Source organism: Dama dama, chromosome 7 (genome assembly GCF_033118175.1).
Source record: "Dama dama isolate Ldn47 chromosome 7, ASM3311817v1, whole genome shotgun sequence".
NCBI lineage: Eukaryota > Metazoa > Chordata > Mammalia > Artiodactyla > Cervidae > Dama > Dama dama.
Genome location: NC_083687.1, coordinates 33,385,834 through 33,407,054, shown reverse-complemented (window position 1 = coordinate 33,407,054; position 21,221 = coordinate 33,385,834). Strand labels below are relative to the sequence as shown.

General features: G+C 39.5%; 2 protein-coding genes across 2 annotated transcripts; one reads left to right on the top strand and one right to left on the bottom strand.

The window, feature by feature from the left end:
- Window positions 1–30: 30 nt before the first annotated feature.
- LOC133059847 (histone H2B type 1-C/E/F/G/I) lies at window positions 31–15,394 on the top strand. The gene is made up of 5 exons (XM_061147445.1): window positions 31–2,458; window positions 3,132–3,190; window positions 5,752–5,827; window positions 7,567–7,761; window positions 14,798–15,394. Exon 5 carries the CDS (start codon window positions 14,907–14,909, stop codon window positions 15,285–15,287), a length of 381 nt encoding a protein of 126 aa, XP_061003428.1. The 5' UTR covers window positions 31–2,458; window positions 3,132–3,190; window positions 5,752–5,827; window positions 7,567–7,761; window positions 14,798–14,906; the 3' UTR covers window positions 15,288–15,394.
- Window positions 15,395–19,472: 4,078 nt separating this feature from the next.
- Window positions 19,473–19,862, bottom strand: LOC133059854 (histone H4). The gene has a single exon (XM_061147453.1). The coding sequence runs from the start codon at window positions 19,842–19,844 to the stop codon at window positions 19,533–19,535; it is 312 nt and encodes a 103-aa protein (XP_061003436.1). The 5' UTR covers window positions 19,845–19,862; the 3' UTR covers window positions 19,473–19,532.
- Between the last annotated feature and the right edge of the window lie 1,359 nt (window positions 19,863–21,221).

Here is a 21,221-nt window from a genome sequence, read left to right as displayed (position 1 = left end):
TCATATTTAATTTGTAGTCCATTGGGGGCAGCATTCAGCTTTAAAGTACTCTGGGTCTCAGATGTCTGGTTATCATTCTCTCCATCGGTAAAGGAGTCTGTCTACTCGGCTCAGGCCCTTTTGAGCACTCTTTCTGCTTTCCCGGGTGTCCCCAAGCATCAAGGGCGGAGAGGAATTAGAAAGGAAAGGAAAACCCTTCCTGGTATAATGTGTACTAGGTAGGATATAAATAAGCGCTTTCCTCTCTGGGAAATAACATTTTGTCAAGAAAATAAATCTGAAGAGGCTGGGACCTGGGGGGCTAGGAGGGAGTGGCCAGGAGGAAGGGAATCAGTAGAGGTAACCAAGAAAATTGCCAGGTAGATGAGCATGGGCTGAGGATGAAGCAATGAAGAGCCAGTATAAAAGTAAGGAACACTCAGCCCGAGGGGCTTGGCCCATGTGAACCCCCAAGCACCTCTGCTGATTTTTACCCAAACCTGAGGTTTGTTTTTTAGGGTGTTAAGTGAAGCCTGGCCATGGTGGGGAGCATGAAAAGAACTTTCCTAGTGAAGCCGGAGACACCAGACCAAAAGGAACTAGAAATAAATACACACATTCATTCACAGTAGGTAATGGATGGCAAAGAATCTGTCCTGAAACTTGGTGCTTAGCAAGTAAACTCCACTGCTGAGAATTTGGAATACAAGCCAAGCTTCACACTTTTTTGTTTCAAGTTGAATAGAATAAAATAGGGATTCAAAACACCTAGGCTGAGAATTTAATTTAGAAATATCCCAAACTGTTTTGGTGCCCCTTGGGCACCTGGTAAAAGCAAATACAAATCCTCTCTGAAAGAGTAAGCTTCATTTTGAAAGTGAAGTCGTTCAGTCGTGTCCGACTCTTAGCGACCCCATGGACTGTAGCCTACCAGGCTCCTCTGTCCATGGGATTTTCCAGGCAAGAGTACTGGGGTGGCTTGCCATTTCCTTCTCCAGGGGATCTTCCTGACCCAAGGATCGAACCTGTGTCTCACACATTGTAGGCAGACACTTTGCCATCATTTTAGGCCCTAATAAATCCCATATATATATATACTAAAAAATGAAAAAGCAGCTTCACAACCAAAATTAGCCAAAGACACCATGACCAAGAACAACAGACAATGGAAACCAAAGCACACATTAACAGATACAGACTTAAAGTGACTAATACATTTCCAAACAAAACCTGAAATATGTGAAGGGTTAACAGAATACAAAAAATGATCACACAGTTTTGAAGAAAACAAATATTTCTAGAGCTTCTATTTGTTTTCTATATAGAGAGGACAGAATTAAAAGCTTACTGGATGAGCTTAATAGTAAATTGGACCCAACTGAAGAATTTTCATGAATAGCAACCCAGATTTCAAGGAATTATCCAAAATGCAGAGAGAGGAATGTAAAAATGAGTTTAAGAGATCTGGAATTGGAATAAAATTGTCTGGTATGCATCTAACCATAGTGGCAGGACAAACGGAAAATGATGCAGATGTGAGATTTAAATGATCAAGGCCAATAATTTTTTAGAATTGATGGATTACTCATAAAATGTAGTGAAATGATATAACAAAAAAGGGTTACTGTGTGACACTGAACTAAACCCTATACATTGTTACAAATTTAATGCTGATTTTCTGGGTGGACATATAGCATCAGATTAAAAACCACTGCTTGAAATTCTAGCATGGGATAGAGGGGAGTGATTGATTATTTACATGCATTTTGTATCTTGTTGTAATTAACTTATGTTAATGTTAATATCTAATGGATTATCTTGACTTTCATACTATCAGCACAGAAAAAAATGTTTCATATCCCTTCAATAACAACTTCTTCTTATCTTTTATCAAATTATTGTGTTAGCTAAAATCACAAACTATCCCATATTAGACATGTTAGCAGATGTCACCATTTTTTCCTCCTTTTCATGGAACTAGCTATGGTAGTTTGTGATTTATAATAATACATATGTATGTGTGTGAGTAGTCTTTATTGTATTGATGTAATTTCCTTTTAATTCTATTATGAGTTATTAGGAGTGATTTATGGATTTTTGGCATCTGATGAAATATGCTTTTTCTCCTTAAACCTGTTGCAACAAAGTATACATAGATATTCTAATGTTAATCCATAGTTCTAGGCCAAATCTTATTTGGTCATTTCTTTTCTTTTTTTCCTTTGGCTGTGCTGAGTCTTTCTTGCTGCTCAAAGGCTTTCTCTAGTTGCAGCAATCGGAGGCTATTCTTCATTGTGGCAGGTTGGCTTCTCATCGCAGTGGCTACTGTTGTTGCAGAGTATAGGGTCTAGGCTCACGGGCTTCAGTAATCGTGGCACATGGGCTTAGTTGCATTTCAGCATGTGGGATCTTCCTGGACCAGGGATGCAACCCGCCTCTCCCACAGTGGCAAGCGGACTCTTAACCACTGGACCACCAGGTAAGTCCCTTATTTGGTCATGTTGTATCTTTATCTTAAATAGTGCCTGGATAAATTTTAATATTTTACATGGGTATTTAAAATTCTCTACTATTCATACATAAAATCATTCTATGATTTTTCTCTTTTCAGTTTGCCTTCATCAGATTTTGTCCTTAAAGTTATGGTAGCTTCATAAACTTCACTGTGGGGGTTCTCTTTTATTACTTACTGCTGTATAATAAATTATCTCCAAACTGAGCAGCTTCAGTCAATGAATATTTATTATCTCATTCAATTTCTGAGATCAGGAATCCAGAAATGACTTTGTTGTTGTTCAGTCACTCTGTTGTGTCCAACTTTTTGCGACCCCATGGACTGCAGCATTCCAGGCTTTCCTGTCCTTCACTTAAATGACTTAGTTGGGTAGTTATGACTCAGGGTGTCTGGGGAGTTTGAAGTCAAGAAGTAAGCAAACAGTGCAGTCAACAGAAAGCTTGACTGTAGCTGGAGGATTCCCCAGACAAGTGTCTGCCGCAAGAACTCAGTTCCCCCAGAGGATGGAAGAGACTGCTTCAAAGCACAGTAGCTGTTATCCCATAGAAAGAGAAATCAGAGACAGAGAATGGCAGGAATTAGGCCTCTGTGACCTAATTTTGACACAATGACACTTCTGCTACTTTCTATTCATCAGGAGCAAGTCACTTAAATCTGGTATTTATTCAGAAGGGGAATTAGGATCCATCTTTTGAGGTAAGGCTATTAAAATAATTTGTGTATGTATTTTAAAACCACCACATGATTCTTTTTATGCTTTAAATCTTGAATGTAAAAAGTATTTGTGCTTTAAAGATTACATAGAAATAAGCTATAAAATCGCCCAAATTTAATACCTTTCCACTCGGTAGATTTTTAGGAATTCCAGCAACATAGACTATAATAGACCACTTTCTACAGAGACAAAGTCAGTAAAACTCTCACATGATGTCCTGATAGTTCTTTTTTCTGAGGTTGTAAAGGACAAAAGTAGCCCTTTATGTTAAATAAAACATTATCTCAGATAGTAGTCAATACTTTAAAAAAACATTGAATGAATTGAATTAATTCACCTGAGAAATCCTCAACCACAACCAGTAAAGCAAATCTCTGATGCATGATTGTTTTGAAATGCATGATAGGTTTGATCTTTTTGAAACAAAACAAATTAAAGAAAATAAATATAATAAAAAAATTATAATCCCAGGAAATACTTTGGCATTTGAAAAGAGAAGAAAATAACACTTAAGAAAAAAATTAATGAAATTTAAAATTGATAAGTTTAAGAAGGTAAAAATTTATTTAAAATATAGGAGTGAAGACTGATGACTGATTGAAAGAAAATACAATGTTTAAAAAATGTAACAAATTAAGGGTTAGCAGAAGCTTGGTAAAAGAAGAAACTAAAGAAGAATTAAGTTATGAAGGTTTATAAGGAGATTTTGATGTATGTCAAAGTACCCTAGTAAATTGTACCATGGCAAGTTATTTATTTATACATCAATTTATTTAAGAGATAGTCACTGAATATCTCTAGGCTAGTCACTGACATGGGTACTGGAAATACAAAGAGAAATAAGGTTGTCCTTGACTTCAAGGAGCTCTCAGTTTTGTAAGACTATCAAGAATGCTTACAGTTAACTGTTTTCATATCCCTTTATCTTTCACCAAAGCCTGAACAAGTGTTTATCACTCTGGAAATTTGCAGGCGAATAGACTTAGATTCACATGAGAACTACCAAACTCATTAAATTAAGGCAAAAAAAACCCACAAACTATCCCAAGTTTTTACTGATAAGCAGTATAGTAATATTAATACCACTGTAATATAGTGGCAAAGCTAAGGGATGGTCCATAGGACTGCACTCGTATCTGACACCAACTGCAGGGTTCAGAGTTCTCACCAAAACTACACTCAGATGATATAATTTATTACAAGGACTCACAGAACTCACTGAAAGTTATTATACACAAGATTAGGGTTCATTATAGCAAAAGGACACAAAGCAAAATCAGCAAAGGGAAGAGACTTCATGGATCAGAGTCTAAGGGTGTTCCAAACTGAGAGCTTCCAGTAGTACTTTTCCAGCAGAGTCACCAACTGTTAACAATACCTCCCTGCAATGATGTGTGAAACACAGTATGTATTGCTAACTAGGGAAACTCAATCAAGCCTTGGTGTCCAGACTGGATCTTTAGTACCCAATCCCTCTGGATGTAGTATACATATGGCATGACACAAACAACCCCCCAAAAATGATTCTATTAGACCACCCAGTGTAGCTCAAGGCCTTGTGGTACACAAAGATATTCTTATCTTTTATCCAGCAATACATTCCAAGAGCCTACAGATCACGTTCTAGCAAAGGGGAAAGGCCATATCTATTCAAATAAGGCTAATTCTGCACAGAGTCACAAGGAAAACTACATTTTTACAATTTTGAATTGATAACTCAGTTGGTAAAGATCGCCTGGAATGCAGGAGACCCCCGTTCAATTCCTGGGTCAGGAAGATCCCCTGGAGAAGGGATAGGCTACCCACTCCTATATACTTGGGCTTCCTTGTGGCTCAGTTGGTAAAGAATCCATCCACAATTTGGGAGGCCTGGGTTCGATCCCTGGGTTGGGAAGATCCCCTGGAGAAGGGAAAGGCTACCAACTCCAGTATTCTGGCCTAGAGAATTCCATGGACTGTCTCAAAGGGTCTCAAAGAGTTGGACACAACTGAGTGACTTTCACTTCACTTCATCTATCATTGACTATAACTTGAGTCCTACAACTATTTGCTTCTTATGTCTGTTCTGTCACATACTTTTGCATGTTTAAATCAACTATGAATCCAGAAATTATGTCTTATGGAAGACTATTTTTTGTACTTTGTTCAGATGAGCAACTTCAGCAGTCTTCCTCTTGACTTATACCAACTGCTGTCCAAACACTTCCAGCAAGAATAATGGAGTGGGTTGCCATTTCCTCCTCCAGAGGATCTTCCCAACCCAGGGATTGAACACTTATCTCCTGCTTCTCTTGCATTGACAGGAAGATTCTTTACTGCAGAGCCACCTGGGAAGCCCTATGTTTTGAGTCATTATCTATTAATGCTAATAATGACTATTATCTATTGATGCTAGTAAAGTGTAGGTAACATTGGAACAGAGATTCCTCATAGCACATTATAGAAGCATATGTAAACAGAACCCTCTTTTTTGCATAGCAAATATTAATACTGATGGCAAAATGGCACCTAACATATAAACCATTTTTGTGTCTTCAATCAGGGGTGAGATAAAGTACAGAGAAGAAATGAATGCAAACAGTAACTGAAAATGAAACTCTGGCCATAGAAGTTATGAGGTATGATGTCTGATCTGCCCGAAATAATTGATTAGTGTGTATATCCCAATAAAATCCTACCCATCCTGATTTATTGCACATTGACTTATCTGCAAAGGAGAAGGAGATCATTACCTGGGTGGAAGAGCATAAACAAGATGTTTTAGCTTTCTCATTTTATTTTTATTTAAATCATGAAGATAGAATTTATTTCTATCATAGGCCTAATTACTGGAAATTTATTATTTACCATCTACTTACTTAGGTGGGGGAAGTCTAAAGGAGAGAATGGCAAAACATCTGTAAATGAGATTCCACATTTAATAAAACCTGTGGATAACTGGAATTCAGTTTTTATTAATTCAAATCCTTCTCTTTAGATAACCCTTTTCTATACAAACAATTTATTCATTTTTCAGTTTATTTTCTGCCATTAAGTTTTGTGTGGGTAAGGCCTAAGAAGTGTTTTGGCTTTGGTAACAATCTCGAAGGTAAACAACTTAGTTTATCTAAGCTGACAAATGGTAAGTCACTTTCAACACCTGAATTAATAGGAAGACATTACTTTGAAGCACTCTCAGAGTTAAGTGTGCGCTACTTGAATGAATGAATGAAGTCGCTCAGTCGTGTCCGACTCTTTGCGAGCCTGTGGACTGTAGCCTACCAGGCTCCTCCATCCATGGGATTCTCCAGGCAAGGATACTGGAGTGGGTTGCCATTTCCTTCTCCAGGGATCTTCCCGACGCAGGGATCAAACCCGGGTCTCCCGCTTTGAGGGCAGACGCTTTATGGTCTGAGCCACCAAGAAGGACTTTTAAAAACAGATTGCTAGGCCCCACCTCAGTTTCACTCGATTCACTAGATCTGGAGTAGGGGCCAATAATTTGCATTTCTAAATTATCAAAGTGATGCTAATGCATCCAGGGATCACACTTGGAGGGGAAAAAAAAAAAGTGAAACCCCCTCAATTGTGTCGGACTCTTTACAACCCCATGGCAGCCATCCCATTTCTCCTGGGATCCCAACCCAGGGATCAAACCCGGGTCTACCTGCATTGCAGGTGAATTCTTTAGCACTGCGCCACCCGATATGATATTACCAGTCACCCAAAACTGGAAAATCAGCTTGAGTTTCAAGTAAGTGTCCAGTCCTGAAAATTAGCGCCTCCTTCTGGTGTGGCCATACAAGAGTGGAAAGAATAGCGTGGGCCTTCCATGCCCCGCCTCTGTCTGCCCCACCTCCAGGAGCCACGGCCCTCCACACCGTCCTCCTCACTGGGTCTTTCCAACCCACCTCATGCTCCGCTGTTTTTCCTGGAGCCCCACGTTACGCGTACACCTTCAGCTCCCCTACGAAGTCGCCAGTAAGCTGTAGGCTTCCGCCCACCACTTTCGCCCCGCAAGGTTTCTCGTGACCAACCCCTACTGGTGCGCAGGCGCAGCCGACCCCCAGCCTCTCTTCCATCTGCCAGTGGAAACGAGAGACCCCAACAGTCTAAGACGGCATTCACTTATTGAAACGGAGAAGCGAGTTGTTTGAAGACTGAGAAACAAGACATCACCCCTCTTTTAATTTTTTCCTCCTCTCAAAACCTGTTCTGAAGATGCACTGTCCCTCATAACTAGTCCCCAAGACAATTTCCTTGTGCCACCTGTTTATTCGTTCTCATATTTCTAGGGCACTTTGAGGATTAAGTGGGTGTAAGTGTATGTATGTGTGGATTATTATTACTTCCTACTTGAATTACTATGTGTTTTAAGTTTCATCTTCAGATGCATGAAGGACCGACATCCATTAGGCTAGAGTTGACTCGGAGCATACAGCCCACAGTATTTTTAGAGGCTCACGGATGTATTTTATTTTCTTCTAAAATAAGAATTAAAAATGAACTTTTAGGTCGATGAAAACGTTCTAATATATCATAAAACTAGAACGATGAAACCGTTCTGCTAAAGGTACTAATACTTTATGTAATTTTAATAATGTTACTGTTTTTGTTAGTTTTATGGAGAAGACGGCCCAGGAAGGTACAAGAGAGTGGGGCCCACAAAACACAGTGCAACCTTGGGTGCTGGTAACACACAACCATCTCCAATTACTTCTATTTATTTAAAAAAAAAAAAAAAAAAATTTTTTTTTTTTTTTTTTTTTTTTTGGTGTACACATTTCATAGTGCTTTCCAGATGTTAACTCCTTTAATCTTCCCAACACACCTGTGAACTATTATTATCGCTATTTTAGCCATATGTATTGATTGGCGGCAGAAATATCAATAACCTCAGAAATGCAGATGACACCACACTTATGGCACAAAGCTAAGAAGAACTAAAGAGCCTCTTGAAGAAAGGGAAAGAGAGTGAAAAAGTTGGCTTAAAGCTCAACATTCAGAAAATTAAGATCATGGCATCTGGTCTCATCACTTCATGGCAAATAGATGGGGAAATAGTGGAAACACTGACAGACTTTATTTTGGGGGGTTCCAAAATCACTGCAGATGGTGACTGTGGCCATGAAATTAAAAGATGCTTGCTCCTTAGAAGAAAACTTATGACCAATCTAGACAGTATATTAAAAAGCAGAGACATTACTTTGCCAACAAAGGTCCATCTGTCTAGTCAAAGCTTTGGTTTTTCCAGTAGTCGTGTATGGATGTGAGAGTTGGACTATAAAGAAGGCTGAGCACCTAAGAACTGATACTTTTGAACTGTGGTGTTGGAGAAGACTCTTGAGAGTCCCTTGGACTGCAAGGAGATCCAACCAGTCCATCCTAAAGGAAATCAGTCCTGAACATTCATTGGAAGGACTGATGCTGAAGCTGAAATTCCAATACTTTGGCCACCTGATGTGAAGAGCTGATTCATTGGCAAAGACCCTGATGCTGGGAAAGATTGAGGAGAGGAGGAGAAGGGGATGACTGAGGATGAGATGGATGGGTGGCATTACCAACTCAATGGTCATGAGTTTAAATAGGCTCCGGAGGTTGGTGATGGACAGGGAGGCCTGGCACACTGTAGTCCATGGGGTCGCAAAGAGTCGGACACAACTGAGCAACTGAACTGAAATTGAGTTGCTCAGAGCTTAAAAAAATGTATCCAATATCATCTAATTAATAAATGGCAAAGGGCATTCTGACCTAAGAAGTTTAGATCCAGAGTCCTTGCTCTAAACTATTGTGTTAGAGACACTCTCTCTTTAGAACAAACTAACCAGTCTGCCTGGGGAAGGAAATGGAAACCCATCCCCACCAGGGATCAAACTGGCACCAACTGCAGTGGAAGCCAGGAGTCATAGCCTTTGAATCACCAGGCTCTAAACCATTGCATGAGATATTGTCACTTTAGAATGAATTAACCAGGCTATCTGAAGAAGGAAATGGCAATGCATTCCAGTATTCTTGCCTGGAAAATCCCATGGAGCAAGAAGCCTGGCAGGCTGCAGTCCATAGGGTCAAAGAGACACATGACTGAATCGACTTAGCACTGAATCCAGCTACTCTGAGCTTTCTTCCTGACTTGGCCTACCAAGACTTAAACAAATGTTTAATGTAGTTTCTGAAAGCTCAAAGCCTAGGATAACCCTAGCTAGTCTTAGATTGCCTGTCCTAAATCAAAATCCACTTTTTTTCTTCCTTTTCTCTTCTGTTTGTTTTGGAGAATCATCCTATTTTTGCTAATTAATGGGAATTTTACAATGCTTTACCATAGTGAAGTTTTGTCACATAACATTGAATTTTTAGGTTATTTTGGAGTTTAAGAACATTTTACCATACTGAGTCATCAAAAAAAAAAAAAAAAAGAAAGAAAGAAATATAGTCTAGTGTATCAGTTCAGTTCAGTCACTCAGTCTTGTCCAACTCTTTGTGACCCCATGGACTGCAGCACACCAGGCCTCCCTGTCCATCACCAATTCACAGAGCTTGCTCAAACTCATGTCCATTGAGTCAGTGATGCCATCCAACCATCTCATCCTCAGTCATCCCCTTCTCCTCCTGCCTTCAATCATTCCCAGCATCAGGGTCTTTGCCAATGAGTCAGTTCTTCGCATCAGGTGGCCAACGTATTGGAGTTTCAGCTTCAGCATCAGTCCTTCCAATGAATGTTCAGGACTGATTTCCTTTAGGATGGACTGGTTGGATCTCCTTGCAGTCCAAGGGACTCTCAAGAGTCTTCTCCAACACCACAGTTCAAAAGTATCAGTTCTTAGGTGCTCAGCCTTCTTTATAGTCCAACTCTCACATCCATACACGACTACTGGAAAAACCAAAGCTTTGACTAGACAGATGGACCTTTGTTGGCAAAGTAATGTCTCTGCTTTTTAATATACTGTCTAGATTGGTCATAAGTTTTCTTCTAAGGAGCAAGCATCTTTTAATTTCATGGCCACAGTCACCATCTGCAGCTATTTTGGAGCCTGAAAAATTAAAGTCTGTCACTGTTTCCATTGTTTCCCCATTTACTTGCCATGAAGTGATGGGACCAGATGCCATGAGGGTGGTCCTCTTCACTTTCTGCCATAAGGGTGGTGTTATCTGCATATCTGAGGTTATTGATATGTCTCCCAGCAATCTTGATTCCAGCTTGTGCTTCATCCAGTCCACCATTTCTCATGATGTACTCTGCATATAAGTTAAATAAGCAGGGTGACAATATACAGCCTTGACATACTCCTTTCCTGATTTGGAACCAATCTGTTGTTCCATATACAGTTCTAATTGTTGCTTCTTGACTTGCATACAGATTTCTCAGGAATCAGGTAAGGTGGTCTGGCATTCCCATCTCTTTAAGAATTTTCCCCAGTTTGGTATGATCCGCACAGTCAAAGGCCTTGGCATAGTTAATAAAGCAGAAGTAGATGTTTTTCTGGAACTCTCTTGGTTTTTTCATGATCCAACGGATGTTGGCAATTTGATCTCTGGTTCCTCTGCCTTTTCTAAGTTCAGCTTGAACATCTGGAAGTTCGCAGTTCACATATTGTTGAAGCCTGGCTTGGAGAATTTTGAGCATTACTTTACTAGTGTGTGAGATGACTGCAATTCTGTGGTCGTTTGAACATAGTTTGGCATTGCCTTTCTTTGGGATTAGAATTACTGACCTTTTCCATTCCTGTGGCCACTGCTAAATTTTCCAAATTTGCTGGCATATTGAGTGCAGCACTTTCACAGCATCCTCTTTTAGGATTTGAAATAACTGAACTGAAATTCAATCACCTCCACTAGCTTTGTTCGTAGTGGTGCTTTCTAAGGCCCACTTGACTTCGAATTCCAGGATGTCTGGCTCTAGGTGAGTAATCACACCATTGTGGTTGTCTGGGTCATGAAGATCGTTTTTGTATAGTTCTTCTGTGTATTCTTGCCACCTGTTCTTAATATCTTCTGCTTCTGTTAGGTCCATACCATTTCTGTCCTTTATTGTGCCCATCGTTACATGAAATGACCCTTGGTATCTCTGATTTTCTTGAAGAGATCTCTAATCACTGAGGAAGGAAGTCTAACATATATCTGTCCCTTAGTTTAAGTGAATCTTGTTTTTTATTTCAGGATTTCATAGTTTTATATATACAGATCTGGAATATTTTTTCTTGGATTTAGACTCCTTAGACTGTATTATACTGTTGTAAATAATGTCTGAATTTTCTATTTCAAATCTAGAAAGGCCATGAATTTTTATGTGGTACTCATATATTCAGTAACCCTCAGTAACCCTCTTATGCTCAGGACAATCTAATTGTTTATAGATTCTTGTTAATTTTTACAATGACATATTATTTTCAAACAATAAGGATAATGTGTTTTCCTGTTGAATACTTATCCTTCTTAATTCTTGTACTTGTCTCATTATATTGGCCAGGCCCTCAGTGTTATGTTGCATAAAAGTAGTACCACAAAGTTTTTGTCTTTTTACACTTTTGGAATCCTTCTAAAATTGCACTATTAAATGTTGTGCTCACTGTAGCTACTTCTTATGAAGTGACTCGCTACTCCTTATCCTTCTAGTTTATTGAAAATATTGATAATGAAGGCATGTCATATTCTAACATACTTTCCTAGTATCTCTGTAAATGATAACAGCTTTTCTCTCTTAATATCTTACAGTGGCAGGTTTCAAATGTGAAAACTTTTCTTCCATTCTTATAATAAACCCAACATAATATACTATTGTTTTTTAAATAATGTTATCTCTTGATTTCCATTTGCTTGCATTCTAAATAGAGCTTTAAAAAAAAAAAAGAAAAGGAATTTCATAAGTAAAATGAGACTATAATTTTTTCTCATCTATTTCTCTCTTTCATTCTGTGTTGTTCCTGTCCAGTTTAGGTAAGGGTAAACAGTTTGCCAAAAAAAAAAAAAAAAAAAGCTATTTTTCTATTGAAACATCTGTAAAACAAGGATTGTCAGTTACTTAAATTTCACTAGTACCTGTAAAACTCAGCCAAGTGTGGTATCACTTAGACTGAAGAGTACAAGAAAAAAATTTTTTTTAAACTGCCAGTCCTATTTCCATAATCATCACTTGTTTATTCAGCCCATTACTTAAGTTTTTCTTGAAAGTTATTGCTTTCTGTTAAGCTTAATATCTCTCTTTTGGTAGCAACTGTTCTTTTTCTATTTGTATAATTTTTTCACACACACGATCTTTTTTTCCTCATTAATTTTTATAGATGTTTGTCTATTATTATAAGACTTTTCAAAGGACAAGGTTGTTGTTTATGGATTATCTCCATTAAAAAAATTTTTTTTCTTTAATTTTAAGGTTGACATACTTAAAATAATATGTCAATGTGAAAATCCATGAGAACCTATAAACACACCATGAAATCAAATAAGAACTCAGTAGGGTTGGTAAATATGTGCACCACATAAAAATACATGACCTTTCTACACATTAGTAATTGCCTATATGGAATTGAAACAGAGCATCATTCACAGCAGTACAACACATTCTAAGAATTCTAAGACCAATTCTTTCAACTTAATTTTGGTTTACTTCTTGTTCTTTTTCTAGCTTTTTGTTGTTGTTGTTGAACACCTATTTTGTATATCTTTAGTGATTCTTGTTCCTTAAAATATGCTTTGAATATTATGTGTGTCCCTTGTAGTACACCTTTAGATACATCCAACAATTTTCATGTGTATTATTTCCATTTATATTTATCTCATAACATTGCATAGTTTCCCTTATAATATTCTAATTCATTGTATTTAGAAGTGCACTTTCAGTTGTATTTAGAAGTGCACTTTCAGTTTCCAATCATATATCAAGATTGTTTTATTTTTATTATCCTAAAAATATCTTTTCTGTTGCTCTTTAATTAGATAATGCAAAAGAGTGTCATATATATGAAACTGATTCTTTTGTATTCATTGTGACATTTTCTGAAGCCAGGGTTGAATTTTTGAGATTATTAAATGTGTGCTTTAAAAGTTGGACATTCCCTATGTGTGAAGTACAAGAATCACACACAGATCGTTTGTTGACTGTGTTGTCCAAACTTTCTATAAGCGTACACATTTTTTTTTGTTGTTTGCTATGGGAATTTATAAGCGTAATATAATGAAAACTTGACCAACAGCTCTAAATTTGAACTTCTCCTGCTAATTCTGTCAGTTGTTACCTTATTTAGTTAGTGGTTGTGTAATCATGGGCATCTGAGGTCCCGAATGTTTCATCTTATCAATAGATTTCAATTTTATCTGTATGGAATATAGCTCTTTTTGATTTCTAGAATTTCTATTGTTTTTTTATTTTTTTAAATTAGGTTGGTTTTGACTGTACCTTGTTCCTTGATTGTATTATCAGATTTTCATTTCTTTAAACTTTCAGTAAATTGTTATTTCATAGTATCTGATAATTTCAGTATCTGGAAATCATTGTCTGAGGGAAAGAGGGAATCTAAGGCTGTTGTTTCTTTGGAAGCCCTACCTCTATAGTGTCTCTTTTCCTCTTCGACTTGATACTATTTGTTACAATCTTATATTTGGACATCCCAAGTTCCTGGTAGAATGTTCCCAACGTGATAGACGCTAAATAAGCAATTGCTGAATAAATAAATCACAATCAACCTGTTCACATTGTATCTAGAAAAGTAGGTGGTAAAGAGGCTTCCCGCCTGGAGTTTATGTTTGCCTTCATAAGACACTAGGAGGCGCTACGAACCTAGCTCACAAATTTGGAACTAGGGGTTAGGGGTTGTCTGTGGAATGCTAAGGAGCCTGGGGAATGTTAGGGAAAAAGGCAAATTCAGGGAGCACACCTCTCTGCAGAAAAGATAGATGGTATTGGAAGAATCAGCCAAGAGCTGGTTTCAGTCGAAGATGAGGATGATGGTAATAAAAACTTTAAACAGAGGGTTAAACGTGTTAAACAGAGGGTTCTTCCATTTCTCTCTGTATGTGTGTGTGTGTGTGTGTGTAATCTTTTCACTGGTTAGACTGAACTATTTGTGACCTTCCTTGGTAGCTAAACTAGATGTTATTTGATCCTTTCCAATTCGAAGGATTGTAGCCATATAGGCTACGAAATTCCTTATCTCCCTTTAAGTGATGCACTTTTCCCCCCCTACCCTTTATTTTCACGCTCTATTTCTGTATCTTGTGTACAATAGGAAACATTGTAGTCGGAACTGTCTGGATGACCACAGTTCGTTCCCTCTCCCTGGTCTAAAATCTAGATTCAGATGTAAAGATACTGCTTTCAATGAAGTATAAACGGGCCTTGCAAATAGGAGACAGAACTGTGCCTCGGGCTTTGCATCCTTGGTAATTTCAAAGCACTGGCGAGAGTGACTTCTCGTTTTTAAAACAAACTAGTCTGAATTGTTATAAACGAAACGGAATTTATTTATTTATTTATTATTTTCTCCTCTTTATTAAAAAACGCGAAAAAACGGAATTTATTATTAAAAGCTTAACTAGACTTTTAAAATTGGCCTGATTGCTGGAAAACTGTCACAGGATATGAGAAAGTAAATCTGGAATCATTTATTTGCATGCAGGTGAACCAATCAGCAATTGCGAAAGTAGGCCTTCATTTGCATAGTGTTGCCTACAAATTCGGTGGCGAAGACGCCATTTTATTTTCTCTCAGGAGAAACTGCGTTCAAAATGCCGGAACCAGCCAAGTCCGCACCGGCCCCTAAGAAGGGCTCCAAAAAGGCGGTGACCAAGGCGCAGAAGAAGGACGGCAAGAAGCGCAAGCGCAGCCGCAAGGAGAGCTACTCCGTGTACGTGTACAAGGTGCTGAAGCAGGTCCACCCGGACACCGGCATCTCGTCCAAGGCCATGGGCATCATGAACTCCTTCGTCAACGACATCTTCGAGCGCATCGCGGGCGAGGCGTCGCGTCTGGCGCATTACAACAAGCGCTCGACCATCACATCCAGGGAGATCCAGACGGCCGTGCGCCTGCTGCTGCCCGGGGAGCTGGCCAAACACGCGGTGTCCGAGGGCACCAAGGCCGTCACCAAGTACACCAGCTCCAAGTAGATATATTTGTAGTAACTATCAAACCCAAAGGCTCTTTTCAGAGCCACCTCATGTTTTCACTATCAGAGCTGCGCACGAGTGTGAATACGAGCCGTTAAATCAGTGTTTATGATAACATGTATTTATCAAAGCACTTAGGTAGCCGACTTACTGCCTACGCTTGCTTTCTACCAACGGTTCCACTTACAAAGGTCCCCAGCAGCCTAACTGAATATCGGCTGAAATAATCTGCTAACCCCAATTCTTGGAGCTCCAGGCTATCTTCATAAAATTTGTACAGGGTCCTCCGCTGGCTTCTATGGGCACTTTATGAATCTCTGATCTTGGTTATATGTAAACCGTCACCCTGCAGAGTTCGAGAAGCAGCATTTAGGTTTGAAAATCCCGCTCTCTAAAACCGGAACTTTGTAAGTATGACGTTGTGGGTCTCCACCCAGGTTCTTTTGTGTGAATCCAGGACTTCCCTCCTAGCTCAGTCGGTAAAGAATCTGCCTGCAATGCAGGAAAAATGGGTTCGACTCCTGGATCGGGAAAATCCCCTGGAGAGGGAAATGGCAACACACTCCAGTATTCTTACCTGGAAAATCCTGTGGACAGAGGAGCCTTGCGGGCTACACAGTCCATGTGGTCGCAAGAGTCGGACAAGACTGATTTTTCACTACTACTACTAATAATAATAATTTATTTTACTCCCTCTCGCCTACCCTAGGTCTTTGCCTAGGGCTTTCGAGTTCTGGCTAAGCATTTTGTCTAAGATTCTTTACATGTTTGGTGGCTGCATCTCTCCAGTAAGGGAACAATAGTTATTTTTTTTATTGTGTCTTTCTCCTGGATTTTAAAGAGGCTCTCGTCATTCGATTTTTTCTTTTTTTTTTTTTTAAGAATACAATCATCCCAGTCTCCTGACTCGTTTTACAAACTAGACTTGCAAAATTCACAGAATTCTGTGTTCAGCCGACTCAGTCTTCTCGCCGGTGCGGCCACATACTATGAAACCTGTCTCAACGATCTCCATTCCGTCCGGGCCCTGCGATCTTCCGAGCCCATCCCCCTATCCTGCCTCTAGTCCTCCCCGCGCTCAGTTCAGAAAAGGCAGCGATCCTAGTGACAAAGAAAAGGGTCCTCAGGGCCGGCTCAGAACGCAAACAAGAACTGTGGATGTAAAGATGCTTTTTAATGTTGTGAGCCGAACACCGAGGTTTGAAAGCCTACGGTTTATGCTCAAGAGAATAAATCCCGAAAAATAAAAGGCAGGGCCCTTCCTCATTTCTCCGGAAACTGCAAGGTAGAGGCGTCCTTTTGGAAGTTAGGAATGAAGGGTTCGGTTAAATGCCAAATCCAACCAAGAACTGCTATTACTGTCTTTCAGAAACAATCCTAAGCGGCCTCCCTGGCCAGTCTATCCGAGTTCCCTTTTATTGTCTCAAAAAGGTTAAAAAAATAAGCACAAGGATACAAACCAGTTTATTTTCAGATTGCCAATTACAATTGCTCTTGGACTGATTCTGATCACCTTGCTTTGAGTTTGTGGTGATACTGAAACTCTTCTGTCCATAGTGAATTTGGTTTCTATTCATAGTGAATTTGGTTTCTATTCCAGAATCACCGTGGGGGGCTTTATGTTTCGCTAAAAAAAAAAAAAAAAAAAAACCGGCTCACAGCCTTTGGTTGATCCCCCATCTCCCAGAAATCAAAAAATCTATGCTATGGCCACAAGCCCTGCAAAGTCTGGCCCTCATCTCTCTCCAACCCAAACTAAAATGATTTCTTTTTTCTCTATTTTGTTTTGTATTTCTTCATTGCTTTTGGTTTTGTTCCCACCACCCTCCTTCCCCTGCATCCTTTAAACTGTGGGCCTCTTTCTCCAGCCTCCAGGCCTCTGCAATTATTCTTTGCCTGAAGTGTTTCTGATTCCACATCCATCCCCAGCATATACAGTTTGTTGACCAGCAACTCCAATTTCAGCCTAATGACTACATTCTTGGGGAAGCTGAACTCCACTGTTTAAAGCTCTCAGAGCCACAAACAACTGGCTGTATACCCACCCTCACCCCCCCCCCCCACCAATTAATCAATACTTAGGGACTTGGGTGGAATCAGAACCCCACTCCTGAGCCTAAGAGAGGGACTCTGCTTTCCCTGGATCACAAAGCAGGGAGAAAATGGAGACCTTAAAAAAACTGAGGTTGTACTAGTAAGCAAAGAGGGCAAATGACCTTTGAGATGGCACGTGCACTGCTTGATGAAAGAACCTTCTAGACAGATAGAAGGTACATTCACCAAGTTCATTGTACATTCAAGTGCCAAGAGCTGAATTATGTACTGAATCTATAAAGAACTTGAGTATGCATCAGAATCACCCAGATGGCTTGTTAAAGGATAGATTGCTAGCCCCATTCCCAAAGTTTCTGTTTCATTAGCTCTCCGGAGATGTGAGAGCTTGGCTTACAAAAAAAAGTGCCCAGCAAATAAAGATGCTCTTTATGTGGTAGGTTTTGAGAACATCTAATATATGGAGAAGAAAAAGCTAACACAGGAGTTCTGGGTGATAAAAATGAGTTTATGGCCTGGAAACAACTCTACTTAGGACTGAGCCCCATGTGTGGCCATTATCTTGTTATCTCCTGTCTTGGGCCATCATATTTGATTAATGTACGCATCTGCCCACCTGGATTAATCAGATTTGTTTTCCTAAAATTGAAGAAAAAAGGGACTGAAGAAAAAGGCCTAAGTTAAAGTAATTCCTTAAGTATAGTCAGCAAATATAACTTTCTAGAAAGTTTTTATTTTAATTATCTGGAATTGTTTGGTTTTTTAATGTTTACATCCAAAAGAACTTCCATTTGTACACTTTCACTTAAGAACATATGTAAACTATATTTGTTGAATATATACATAAACATATTCCTAGGTTGTTTCACTCAATCCTCACAAAAATATGAAGTTACAATATGAAGTTACACCTACATTACAGATAAGGGAACAGTGGTTAGCAATTTGCTAAACACCACAAATATAGAAAATGATTATTCAAGACTTCAAGTGTATGTCATCATGGTTCAAATGCCACTTTCTTTTTCTCCTTGTCTCTTTGATGTCATGAAAAATAATACCAGTGGCCAAAATATGAAGTACTAGTTAATGTCATTCACCCCCAAAACTGTAAGATTGGAATTAAAGGAAAGAGTCATACAGAGGTTTAAATGGCTTATCGAACGAGAGACAAAAAATAGCATCCCTGTGTACAAGGTTTCCTTCTTTTTATTTCTGAAGAGGGGTATTGAGATTCTTTCTTGAAAACCTAATAAACTACTTATTCAATGGCATAGATTATTAAATATTTAAACTCTAAATATTTAGAGCCAACATAATGACTTTGTAAACGTGTGCAGTGTGCTCAGTTGCTCAGTGGTGTCCAACTATTTGCAACCCCATGGACTGCTAAATATATATATATAATACACACAGTCGACTTACAATCTTAATTACCAAGTAGTTTTCTCTAGTAGCATTTAACAGCCTTCAAAATATTTTATGATCAGTCACACACTCCCCTTTATTATGTCCGAGAAGGCATGCTGTTTTAATATCTTCAGTTCAAGTTCAATGCCTATCTAGATTTTTCCATTTTCCTAGCATCAGAGTTTACTTTTGTTTCTAGACGCCTTTCAGCTTTTCACTAACGGCTGTGCAGTGTCTACCGCACTGAGCTGGCCTGTTCACTGCTGCTGCTGCTGCTAAGTCACTTCAGTCGTGTCCGACTCTGTGCGACCCTACAGACGGCAGCCCACCAGGATCCCCCGTCCCTGGGATTCTCCAGGCAAGAACACTGGAGTGGGTTGCCATTTCCTTCTGCAATACATGCAAGTGAAAAGTGAAAGTGAAGCCGCTCAGCCGTATCCGACTCTTTGCGACCCCATGGACTGCAGCCTACAAGGTTCCTCCGTCCATGGGATCTTCTAGGTAAGAGTACTGGAGTGAGTTGCCATTGCCTTCTCAGGCCTGTTCACTACTACCCGCTAAATATATAGTTCAAGTATGTTATAATGCAAACTGAATCAGCTCTGGTGATCTGCAACCTGAAACGCAGGGAGTTAAAAAAAAAAACCGATGAACTAAAACCAATAGCAGCCTAAACACCTCCGTATTACATCACAAAGCGCCAAACTCTTTTAAGTGAATGGGTAAGTGGCCCTGAAAAGGGCCTTTGGTTTCACTCGGCTAGGCCAAATAGCAGCCTAGAACTTATCCGCCGAAGCCATACAGGGTGCGGCCCTGGCGCTTGAGCGCGTAGACCACGTCCATGGCGGTAACAGTCTTGCGTTTGGCGTGCTCGGTGTAGGTGACCGCGTCCCGGATCACGTTCTCCAAGAACACCTTCAGCACCCCGCGAGTCTCCTCATAGATAAGCCCAGAGATCCGCTTAACACCACCACGGCGTGCCAGGCGACGAATGGCGGGCTTAGTAATGCCCTGAATATTATCCCGGAGAACTTTACGATGGCGCTTAGCACCACCTTTTCCGAGACCCTTTCCTCCTTTACCACGTCCAGACATCTTGGAGCCACTAATTGAACAACAGCGAACAAGAGTAAGGGTGCCCTTTAGAGTATTTATAGTAACCGAACGGACCTGTTTGAAAACTGCAAGAGCAGGGGCGGTAACCACATTCAGTTCCCGCCCTTCGCTTATTTGTCGCTTGGTCACGGCTACAGCAGCTAGGCAAGGCGCCTGCAGCGACTGGATCATGGAGATGGAATATAAATTGTGTTTGTGCGTGCATACAAAACGGGCAGCCATTAACTGAGGCAACAGTTTATACACTTTCCCCAAAAAAGCCTGATACCTTCTTCAGACTTCCTAGAATATTACATAATCAGATAACACATGCTATTGTCCTTTATGAAGTGCTTTAACTACAGATTTAAACAGAGCAACAGAGCCATTGAGTGCTACACTGGAGATTTATGAATATATATACCCTAAAGTGAATTTAAAAAAAAACTTAGGCTGTAAGCCTAAAATTTGTGGTATGATTATAAATTAATTTACAGACAGGTTGTATCTAGCATTATATCTGTAACCACATTCTATTTCTGCAAACCAGTGGCATTACTCCAGTCACGCTCTGGAGACAGCCTGCTCCACATACTGGCTTGTGACCTTGAGCAGTCTATACATTTTTTTTTCCCTTTTAAATGTATAAGAAAGTGTAAATTATAGAGCACTGAAATTTAAAAGAGATAATACAACTTTTTAAAAACATCTGCAAATAAGCAATTACTCAGCATTATTTAGTATGACATATTACAGTATCCTGTGTTCTCTCAACTCCTCCACTCAAAACTCATGCCTCTAAAGTGAAAGTCTAAGTAATTAATTTACTAAAACCTTCCTTTGAGGATTCCACAAAATAGCACATAAAAATTTAGATTTTTTTTTTTTTTTTTTAACGTGTTCGTTGCCCTGTCCTCTCTGATTCTTTGCGACCCCATGGACTGTAGCCCACCAGGCTCCTCTGTCCATGGAATTCTCCAGGCAATAACAGAGTGGGTAGCCATTCCCTCCTCCAGATCTTCCCCACCCATGGATCAAGCCCCAGTCTCCTACATTGCAGGCAGTTCCTTTACTGTCTGAGCCACCAAGGAAGCTCACATAAAGATTTAATGAATTGTTAATTCCTTTGAGTTCCAGTTGACTTAGATTTTTTTTTTTTTTTTTTTTTGCTTTTTCTCCATGATCTGTGAGGAGAACCAATATCATCAGAGCTCTATGGTCTGTGAGGACAACCAAGATTATTAAAGCTGCTCCATGAGTGTGCAGTGCACAGAAACAAATTCCAGAATAGACTTCTTAACCTGGGATATATAGATGGATTCAGATCATTGTATAGAACAAAAACTCCAACTTTATTTTTATTATACTACAACCAAA

What these genes read in the sequence shown, in the direction of transcription:
- LOC133059854 (XM_061147453.1), bottom strand. Translation starts at nt 19,844, where the DNA reads ATGTCTGGACGTGGTAAAGGAGGAAAGGGTCTCGGAAAAGGTGGTGCT.
- LOC133059847 (XM_061147445.1), top strand. Translation starts at nt 14,907, where the DNA reads ATGCCGGAACCAGCCAAGTCCGCACCGGCCCCTAAGAAGGGCTCCAAA.